General features: G+C 31.6%; 1 protein-coding gene across 1 annotated transcript in view; it reads left to right on the forward strand.

Annotated features, from left to right (window-relative positions):
• Positions 1–12,228, forward strand: part of LOC111056142 (trehalase) — a 258,221-nt gene that overhangs the window by 178,026 nt on the left and 67,967 nt on the right. Inside the window, 3 exon segments of the mRNA XM_039441525.1 lie at positions 423–427; positions 6,471–6,857; positions 9,455–9,723. Of these exon segments, the coding sequence (XP_039297459.1) occupies positions 423–427; positions 6,471–6,857; positions 9,455–9,723 (661 nt within the window).

The following is a 12,228-nucleotide window of genomic DNA, read 5'->3' on the forward strand; positions in this document are numbered from 1 at the left end:
TTCAGCATACAGGATTAATTAAGGTGGGGATTTTTTGTTTTGAATCAGTTTCTTCCATGATACTGTGAGTGTTATTTGAGTTTAAAGTTGCCAACTTGGACATGGATGGCAATTACCTACAGGTAATATAGTAGTGCAGAAGTTTGAATTGCGTAGTCAGCAATAGGCGTAGACATAGGCGTAGGCATTGGCATAGGCATTGGCGTAAGCATGGACATAGGCATTGGCGTAGGCATTGGCGTCGGCATTGGCGTAGGCATTGGCGTCGGCATTGGCGTCGTCGGCATTGGCGTCGTCGGCATTGGCGACGGCAATCCATTAATGAGTCACACCAGCTCAAAATCACCCAAATGTTCTTAACTCTCTTCATGGCATTCACTTGTTTTGTAGATCTCAAGATTCACGCGATAATTATTTTGAAGTTAACGTCCACACTGTACCTGTTATTTTAATTTGCTTATAAACTAAAAAGAAAAATTCGATTAGGCTACCAATACAATCTAATGCACTTAAAAATTATTTACAAGTATGTAATCAGCAAAAAAAATGAAATTTATTGTGAACATCTTATTATACAGTCAGCAACTTATAAATTTTGAAGTTTCCTCAAACTCAATAGAGACATCATTTACAAAAATGTTAATAAAGTAATAATTTCATGTTTATTTATTCACTGTTCAAATAACAAAATTTAATCCATTCTTGAAAATTTAGAACATAATCAAATACATGTTACATAAATGTTATAACACTCTGTATCATCAAAATTGCAAAAAACATCAGATCATCACAACAAAATAATTCCAATACATACTTCAGACAATTGGTCTTCCACTAAAAATCATTCATAATATAATATATCTGCATTTCATTATCATTCAGTATAACATTTCAAATTTGATATTTCACATTTATGATGTATCATTCAATATAACATTTAAAATTTGATTCATGTTCATTTAGGATTTCAAAGTTATTTATGTAGAAAAATTTATAAAATTTCATTAAAAACAGATTATTTAATATTATTAACCATCATTTGTTGGATACTATAGTTTACTTCGACTTTTCAATGTTCTAACAACAAACTAAATTTCATGACAAAAACTTTACTACTAATCATTAAACAAAAAAATCATTCAAAACATCAATAATATTTTGCTTCAATGACAGTCAAATTTCATAAGTAATCATCTGCATCTATGGCAATCAACATAATTAATCAACACAAAAAATATTATCTCATTACTGCCTCTCTAAGTCATAACCTTTTGATCATTTCTTCCATCAATGGTCAATGGTTTTCCATCTCAAAAACAATCATATACCAGCAAAATTCTAATCATCAAACCCCACTAAAAATTCTACATACACTCCAGCATCCATTTCAAACGATAATTAATCATATCAAATTTTATAGAAAACACAGTTTTTAAAATTAGAAAAAAGACATCAATTTAATATTTTAATTTAGAAGAAATTCAAACTTCAACTCAATTCAAATAATAATATGGCAAAACTTTTACATTCAATAAAATCATTATTATTCAAATTAATTTTTATTTATCTTGAACATTTCATATGTATGGCGACACAATTAATTAATACTTTCAAATTTTGAAGTTTTTTATTATTATAACAAAAGAATTTATGCATCAGATTATATTTCAACATTTTCTAAATTGGACAATTTATTTTTTTAAATAATTTCTGAATTTGAAGACTGTATAATAATTACAAACCATTTCAAGATTACAATAAAAAGAAGATTAAAATGGATAATGGGTAAATAAGTTCCCTAAAAAATACAAATATGAGAAAAAGGAAAAAATGGGTAAATAAATTCCCTAAGTAATACAAGGAAGAGAAAGATTAATAAGAGGTAATAAGTTAAAAACAACATAGACACACAAAATTAATACCTTTCAAAATAAGTGATACATGATGAAAAATATGTCACTAGCACACAATTATTTACACTAAAGTGGATAGATTCTATAAATTTTAAGTTTTATGAACAATTTAAATATTAGGAAAAATAAGCAACAATTTCAACTTCTAACATTATTTCAGAAGAATACTTGAAATTCACAAATTCAAATGACTATGGACAAGATTGGTTAAGATATGCATAATAGAATAAATTTACTGAATACTACATAAAGACAGGAAAGAATCGAAATTTGAAAAGATTTAGGGCCAAGAAAATAGGCTTTAGGAAAGAAAAAAGACACAATTATGGACTCTTGTCATACACTGTGTAGCGATTATGCTATTCTGAATCCCGGCATAACACAGGATTCCTAATCATAACATAGTGCTGGGGAATACCCTTTCATCATGTGATTCACTTTCATCATCTTTTAAGTAAGCAACTTAAAACAACATTTGAATACCAACCTATCAATTGTAACGTTGTGTTTTGATTCTTTCAAACTCATGATTTTGTTCATGGGTTCATTGGTTTCGACAAAGCCATTTTGCTCACAAAAGTCAGTCATGTTCACTTGAGAATGCATTGCATACACCTTTTCAAATCTCAGTTGAAAGTTGAATTCATCAACTTTACTCAAAGCAGCATTCATTTTGTTTACATTGTTCCTAACCTCTACAGAAATCTGTTTCATGTAAACATTCACTTTGTTTACAATCTTCCTAACCTTTAATGTAGCAATAGTACTTTCCTGATAGTTGACTTTCAATGTAGACAACTCCCTACCTACTTCTTTACTCAAGTCTACACTTTCAATAGGCTTGACATTCTCAACAACAGTAACTAGGCCTACATAATCAGAGACTTGCATAAATTTATCTTGTATCTCAACATTTGACACTTCTACTTCAATACTACAACTATCTTGATTCAATTTGCTATCAGAATTTTCACAATTACTAATTGATGTTTCATGTGTTTCTTTCAATAAAATATTTATACTAACCTGTTCTAGTCTTATGCTAGCAAATTCTTGCTTCATATAATCAAACCTAACATTTTGATCTTGTTTTAGATTGTCAATCTTAGCATCTTGTCTGTCAAACTTAGCATTTTGTTCCTCAAACTTTTGTGTTAAAAACGCTATAAGATTAAGATAATTTTTAGCTCCTTCCATACTGGTTTCATTTGATATTTCTACTACTTCCTCTCGAATTGTTACATTTGAAACATTTTCACTTACAGCTACACTATCGTTTGAGTCATTGTTTAAGGTTAGGTCTAAATCTTGAGATTCTTCATCTACATTCTGAATGTTCTCACTGGATATTTTTATTGTTCTCCATCTTGCTACTGCGTAAAAAATATCCACTCCTTAGAACCTGATTGCCCTTGAACTGAATCCCCACTCAGCAGCATTCCCCCATTCACAATCCATCAAGATATTCTATCCTACCAATAATTTCTATAACTAGGGATTTTATGTTTGGTAATGTCCCACCAGATTGTACCATTTGGGACAATTTGGAGATTCAGTCCCACACCAGGGCGTACCATTTGGGACAATTTGGAGATTCAGTCCCACACCAGGGCGTACCATTTACCAATTTTTATCTAATAATATATACAGCTACCAATTTTTATCCAAATAGGTTGGATAGCTTTCACCTATCATCTAAGGACCTGTCATCAGTTCCAAATATGCTAATATCTTGATAAATCATGAATGGATTTAATGCCTATAAATAATAAGTCCAGTTCAGAGCAAATCAAATTATAATTTTTTAATGATTTAAAAATTTCAGTTTACACCAGAACAAATAATCATACATGGACCGAACATAGATTGAACATGATTGAGTTTACAAATATGTTTGATACGTTCATCAAAATAGATTCAAAAGCTTTCACAAAAACTTAGAAATTATTGTTTAAAATCAAGATCAGAATATAAAACTTACAAATTAAGAATACTCTTATCTATCGTTTACAAGTTTCAAGGCAGGCTTAAGGCTTTCAACATTAAACGAAAAATTTAATACAAATTGAAAAGAGAAATTGAAATCTACTTTTCACATATGTTCAATAACATCAATGAACTTTATAAAAACATTTAGGTCACAAATGAAACATCTTAAATTTCAATTATTTAGAAAAAATTCAACAGCAAACAAACACTCCTAACATTAGCCAGCCTTTTACACTCTTGATAGAAACGCCTGAGAGAGACACCTGGGATAAGTGCCTAGAGCTTCAAAGCATAAACACGTCATCAATTGTCAACTAGCAAAGAACACAAGTCCACAAACATTATATCTATTGTTGTCAATAAAACTTCATTTTAAAACTGTTTTGAAATTTTATTTACCCTTTATGTTGTTTAGAATTATTTGTTTATTAAGAAATAATAGAACTTTGTCAAAGTGAGTTGTCCAACATTTGAGTAACTGATCAATTTTCGGTAAAAAGTTAAGTCCGCATATCGATTACACTTTATTTGCTATCAAGCTTTATTAATATTTTGAAAATCAAATTGGAGATTCGATTTTAATCGAGAAAAATGTAATATTACACTATTGAATGGCAGCTGATGATATTTTTGCTCTTTTCTATTCCACAATCCACCTCGTGCAAAGAGTATGATATTCGTCTTGTAATTTGGAATGGTCCACTTCTCACCTCATCCAAATTATTTAGATAAATTTAAATATTTTTAATTTTCTTTTTCTTTTTCTTTTCCTTTTTCTTTTTCTTCTTCCTTGTTTTCATTCTAGAATTAGGCGTACACAGTTTTATTATTCCATCCATCAAGAAATCTTCTCTAATTATTTTGTTTTGCTCTTGATTCAGATTTTCTCGTTTTCAAATGAGATAATTGCTATGAGAGACTCAGTTTCTCTCTATGAATTGCTATTGTGCTCCATTCAAAACTATCATTTGAATCGCAATAATTGATTTGCAGTTTTATGTTTTGAGTTTTCTGTTCTATTGAATTTATATTTTCCATTTATTTTCACCCATCCTAGTATTTTATTTTTACGTAGGATTTAACTTTTGTTTTTATTTTGTCACTTCACTGTTGCTCGAATAGATTGTTTGACTCAATTGTTATAAATTTCATTTGTGACATTTTTTATTCTATATATTTATGGTAATGTTTGTTTTTTATGTGCTTTTAATAGTACTCAATTCATCTATGTTGAAAAAATCAAATCAAAATCTTTATTCGCAATTTAAACAATTGAGGGTCCTGCCAAACCCGAAGGTATTTCGGCGGGTGCCCAGTTACAAAAAACGAGTTACAAAAGATAAATAAACTTAGTTAAAATAAATATGACACTTCAAAGATTTTTTATAAGACGAAAGAAAACAAATACAAAGTGCAAAAAGAAATATAACTTACATCGAATTTTGATAGAGGATTAATAAAAAAAGGGAAAATAACAAATTGACAAAGACTTTTTTTATGGAGTATTCAAGCAACAGGCGTTTCCACTTCAAAGCATAATCAAGCATTTTTCCAATACCTTTAATATATTTGAATGAATATGCATATCTGACATAAGACCAACCATTATTCCAATATGTCTAAAGAAATCAATTTGGCCATGAATTCCATTTTTCCAATTTCAATCTACATTTGGTTGAAACATACCAATCTACTGAATTTCTAGTTGAAAATAATCTCAAACAAGCTATTCTCTCTTCATCTTTATGAATATTGGAACGAATAAATTTCTTTTCAAAATCTTCTAACTAGAATTTTGCACTTTGTGTACACCTCTGCCAGAAAACTTTTCCAAAACAAACTTTTTATCGACATCAAATAATCTTACCTTTTTGGCACCATATTGAACAAAAATTCGATTTGTAATATTATTCACTCTGTGGAGGAATAATAATTGACAACGATGTTCAGATGTTCGAAAATAGAATTTCAATATCAATTAATGAACATGATACATTTTATAACATCTTAATATCTTGAACTCTCATAATCTTCTTAACAACATAATCTAATAAACAAAGTTGAAAAGTCTTTAGTAACGTAGTAACGAGAAAAAGTGAATCAGCATGGGAGCTTGATAAACGGCAGTTTACATTTTTATATTATAATAAATTAATAATACTAATTCAAACAGGAAACATGATACAGATAGAAGAGAAAACACTTGGAAACTTACATTATTTACCGGAAATTTTCGGTGGCTTTGCCAACCTTCCTCAAGCCGAGTAGTGTTGCTATGTTGTGAAATCACAACTAGCGCCAATGCTTTAACTTGTCCAACAATCTATGAACAATATTATTTGTTTCATTTGTATTTCAAACATATGTTTCTTTTGTAATTCTACAGCGCTACATTTTAAAGATTTATATCGTTAACTTTTTTTACATTTAACAAACTCTACTTTCATACTTGATTATCATTTCATGGTTAGGAAAATCGTGACTGACCAACAATCTACTATTTGTATCGTTATTGCTTTCTGTTTGTTTTCTTATTATCTGGTAGTAAATTTTATTCATCCATTTTAGGTTCTTTGGCACGAAGAAGTGGGGGCCTGGCTGGACTATGACATCATCAACGAGAAGAAAAGAGACTACTTTTACCCAACAAACATCTCCCCGCTCTGGACCAACTGCTATGACACCGACAAGAAAACCTACTTCATTTCGAAAATTATGAAATATTTGGAGAAGACAAACATCGATGTGAATCAGGCTGGAGTGCCGACTACCTTGGAGCACTCCGGAGAGCAATGGGACTACCCCAACGCTTGGCCACCTCTGCAGTATATCCTGATAATGAGTCTCGATACAACAGGGGACGAATGGTGTCGAGAGATCGCTTACGAATTCGCCGAGAGATGGGTCCGATCTAACTACAAGGCATACAATGAAACAAATGCCATGTATGAGAAGGTAGGCATTAAAACAGCACTCAGTACTCCAACAATATCCTTTACAGACTCAGTACTCCAACCATATCCTATACAGTCAAACCTTTATATAATAAACCTCTAAGTAACAAAGTTCAAATAATTTTGCCACATGGCATTCTAGAATGTTTTTGTTGATTTTCCACTTCCATGTAACGAATTCCTCTCTACAGCGATTTTTTTTCTCGTGATAATCAACTTTGTTGCACGGCTGATAATCAGCTTTGTTAGCTCCAACTGGATTTGCATTACAGAAGAAATTGGATTAACTGTCAACTTTATGAAAACTTAACCAAATAGCCCACAAAGTTTCAGTTTTTTATTTATTTTCTTCTGAATATTACTTGCAGTGAATATATCGTGAACCTATTACATCTTTAAGTTTCATCAGATTATTTAGAAGTCTAATCAAATGTTAAGTACTGTTTTGTGAACATAAATTAAATAAGTTAGGTACTTTTTCCATTGATATCAATGATAACTTTTTTGTAACAGTTACTTTTTCATTGCAAGTAAATTTCATGCTATGCATGGAATTTTACTTATATTGGAAGTGAATTCCATGCTCTACAGGTATGGAATGATCAAATATGCTATGATCAAATTAGTAGAGAACTTGAAATTCTAGTTCATTGATATAATTTATTGACGTTTTTATGAACAAACAATGTCAATCATCGAGAAAAATACGTTATCTGAAATAACAAAACCAATAAGTGCAGCAAAATACGTCAGTTTCAAATGAATTGAGATATATAATAAGCGTTCCGTTCCGTCAAAAATCATATAAAATGTAATAATGTTAATTATTACACATATTGTATAAATATATTATACTACATATATTATAAAATATTTTATATTACATAATAACATGTTACAAGTATTAATTAATCAATTTATTTATTTATTCAATGATACACAGAAGACAATTCATTAAAATTATTGGGGAAAGACCAACAGGCACAGCCCAAAACTGTTCCTTCCCCGAATTTTGATTCATACACTAGTCCAAAAAGTAGGCTATGTTTCATTCACTCCTGAATTATTACCAACAATATAAATGATTGATGAAGCTTCTCATCAGGAGTGAAATGCCTCCAACTTCGCTAGCCACAAAAATGAGTAATAATTTAAAATTGACTCGTCTAGTACACGTGATTGATTATTCTTGTTTTCTTCAGTAAGATTGTACTCGTACGTACTTTCACTTCAGTAAGTGTATAGATATAATGTTTCCTTATAAAGGTTTTCCTGGATGCACTTGGAATAATTATAATTTATTCAACAGATCATGTTGTCCAAGTATTTGTAAAGTATTAATTTTCTGTAGTTCTAAGCACAATAATTGAAATTCCACATGTGTAACTTAGTTAATTTTGAATGCACTTGTTCATTTCATGAATTGAAAAATAAATGCTTGTTACTGCAATGATCATCTGAAATAAAACACAGATTTTGTTAATTATTCTATTTTATTTATGGTATAGGACCATTATTTAGTGTCCACACAAGTTAGCTGACTATTATCAATAGTGACTCTGGGATTTTAAAGAAGTGCTTGTCAGTTTAGCAACTATACAATTCAATATTGTTTGTGTATATTGAATAGAATCAATCTGGAATGGAATAGAGATTTCCTATAGATGTTTGATACATGTAATAGTACTTTACGTCACAAGTCCGGTAACGATAATTTACCGCATAAGTATGATTTTGTCTGCCCGAAACGTAGTTGAGGTAAATACGAATGTGGTAAATACGTTACCGTACAAGTTACTTACAATATTTTTGTCATATTTATCCAAAAAAGAATGATATTGCTGAGAAACAGAAACTATAACCTGCTGATGCTTGAGTTACCTACTGCATTTTATAAACATGACCTAGCCCGTAGCGCCTAGTTCATAACAAACAGACCCATCGAGCTCAAATAGGATAATAAAGGCCTATATTATAAGATTTCAGATGAGTTCTTATAACTTGAATCTTCTCAGATGAGTTCTTAAATTATTTGAGTTATTATATTAACTACTCAGATGTTTTAGGACTCAGTGGACAGTGCCTCCTGAAGCTACTTTCTAAAAGGGTGAATGAAGCACACACTGAGACACTGTTAGGAATTTGAATCTGGATCAGTTTGATTGGGAGATGAAACGTATTCACATGTTTTCTGATCATGTGGTAATGAAGGTAATCTTCTCACTAAAGTTCTTAACAATAAGAAGTTTAAATTTTTGTTACCAAGTGGAAACTATACTGCTACCTGCAGTTAAATGCGAACTATTTTGGAATAGGGAATTTTGTGGTTGTAGTTGACAAAACTCTCACCTGGAACGCTGAAAGCAGCTGTTTGAATATGTTCCTATTTGGAAAATAGGAAACATACTCGACTGCAAAGAGAACATAAATGATCTCTTTACAGTATAGTATGCTGTAATGAGAATCATATGTTTATTTGTTTTACAGACAGCTGTTTACCGGCTTGATTTCATGCATGTAAAACAGCTGATATTGAATGACTATGACAAAAAAAATTGAATTGATTATTGAGAATATATTGGCTTGAATTTGTTGCAGTACGATGCTACCGTACTGGGAGGACATGGGGGTGGTGGCGAATATGAAGTTCAATTGGGCTTTGGCTGGACCAATGGCGTAATTATCGAATTGCTCGACAAATACGGTCACAAACTGACACCCGAACAACAAGCGACGGCAGGATCTGAACCCCACACTGGTGCCAGCATTTCTGCTTCTGGATTCTCGTCATCATCTGTCTCTACAATCACTCAACTGCTCACAGCGATACTAGCTCTATTAGCTACCTTTGCTGCTGGATGTATAGGGTGAGGTAAGTATCCATCCATTCACTTGAATACAAATCAATATTCAATATGTTTACTAATAAAAAAGTGTTCAAGTGTGTAACAGGAGACACTAGGGACAAGACATAAATAATGTAAATTAAGTAATGTAAGTTTTTAAGTGTTTTCAATCTATTTATGTCTTGTGTATCCTGTTTTAATTTATATTACAAACTTTAAAGTGTCTTCTGTTATGTGCTATACAGTATATAAATATTGTATATATATATATATTATTTATTTATATTTATATTTATATATAAACAGGAGGCAAGACATAAATAGATTGAAAACACTTAACAACTTACATTAGAAACGGAAATTTTCGAGAACTGAGTTCCTTTCCTCAACCGAGTAGTGCGTGGTACAGTTTGAAATCCAACGGTCGTGACCACAGAGTACACACGGAGAGTCAATTGTAGCAGCAGAGACCACAGATTACGCGTTGCAGACGGATGGAGAGAAAAAGGGTACAGATTCAGGGAGCATTATGGGGTATTTAGGGGGCGGTTACTAACGGGAGATTCGAGATTTGAGTGGGTTATGAATAAGGGAAGGTGTAGCTTATGAATTGATAGAGAAGAGGAGATTTAAAATTAGAAATCAAAGAAGAATTAGACTAAAATTTGAGAAAGGAATTGTTGAATTGAACTTGAATGAAATTTATTTTTCATTTTTATTGAACATTTAATACATATTTGATAGCTGTGAAATTTGTTATATGATGAAATTTATTTCAATTTAATTAAATAACTGATTAATTGAATACTGATTGAAGGAGCATTATGAGATTAGTTGGTGGGCCATTATGGGTTAGAAGCCGGAGATTTCAAATTTTAATTTTTATTTTTCTTATAATTCTAATTTTAAGTCTATATTAGAGACTTAAAATTAGAATTATAAGAAAAATAAAAATAAAAATTTGAAATCTCCGGCTTGTAACCCATAATGGCCCACCAACTAATCTCTTAATGCTCCTTCAATCAATATTCAATTAATCAGTTATTTAATTAAATTGAAATAAATTTCATCATATAACAAATTTCACAGCTATATATATATATATATATATATATGATTGTGATGGTTAATAGCAGTCTCCTGTCGGTGACGGCACTTATCTGAGGGTTAGGGAAGTACCCTTGTCACACGAAATAGGAAAAAATATCTAGAGTATACTAGATAATTTTCCTGACAATTAATCAGAGGATTAATTGTACTATATTTCCTCAGGATCAAATAACTCGATGATGGGTTACTATTGACCTCTGAAATGAATATGATATTAGCAAATAAACAAGCTATAAGCAAGGTCGAACACAGGGTCACTAAGGAACAACATGTGATGACAAGTTGCATTTATTTAAGTTCACTAAATCATATAAGAATATTGTTTGTTCAATAATTAATAAATGAATTTGATAATGAAGGGTTAAGCCCATAAACAATATAATTTGAATTTTAAAGAGTTCTTTCAAGTTAATAAATTTATTAAGGGTGAGCATGTAGTGCTTTCACCCAAGGGTTGCCCGACTCAAGTTTGGACAGTGTATCATCAGAATTTCCACAAACGATATACAAGTTTGTCTATGGAAAATTGAGTCGAAGAGATTTTGAAATAATAATATTATAAATCACTCACATTTATATGGGCCCATAATATACATGCACTCACTCATGAAAATTTGTTCACTGCATGGCTGGCATCTTTCTTCAGGCAGCATGGCATCATATTAGGCTTCATTATATATTGGCTTGCGATATTAATAATTAATAACTCCTTTTTAACTGAGACTTGGTAATCAAATGAAATTCTAATGTTACGGGAACTCTACATTAATTGAATTTAGCACTCTTACATAAATTTAACAATCCCACTTCCTCAATCAACTCAACTCCAACTACTCTGTCTCCTTCACCTGGAATATCTCTGAATCCTCCATCAACTTCCTAGATGTCAACGTAATCCTTTCCAACTCCAATGCCCTATCCACCAATACTTTCACCAAATCCACCCACACTCAACAGTTCCTAAACTTTGAGAGTTGCCATCCCTACCACATCAAAAGATCCCTCCCACGTTCCCTCTCAATCCGAGGCCAAAAAATTTGCAGTGATCCCCACCACCTTGACCAGTACCTCAAAAAACACCAACAATCCCTCCTGAAATGTAACTATCCGGAAAGGTTGTTATAGAAACAAATCTCCTCCAAAACAGACACTAATCCAACCACAAAAAAATCCCAAATCCCACAAACTCCAAAGCTCTGCACTACCTACTTCCCTGGAATCGAAAACCTCAAGCCTGTCCTTAAAGATCTGTTCCATGTCGTCTCCTCCAATCCCTGTACCAAACACCTTTTCCAGCAACCACCCACCCTCATTTACAAGCAGCCTCCCAATCTCAAAAGAATTTTTAATAAAAACCAATCACTCACCTCTGATGAAATCCCAACTCCACCTGGTACCCTACCCTGCAAACGCCCC

Source organism: Nilaparvata lugens, chromosome X (assembly GCF_014356525.2).
Source record: "Nilaparvata lugens isolate BPH chromosome X, ASM1435652v1, whole genome shotgun sequence".
NCBI classification, from domain to species: Eukaryota; Metazoa; Arthropoda; class Insecta; order Hemiptera; family Delphacidae; genus Nilaparvata; species Nilaparvata lugens.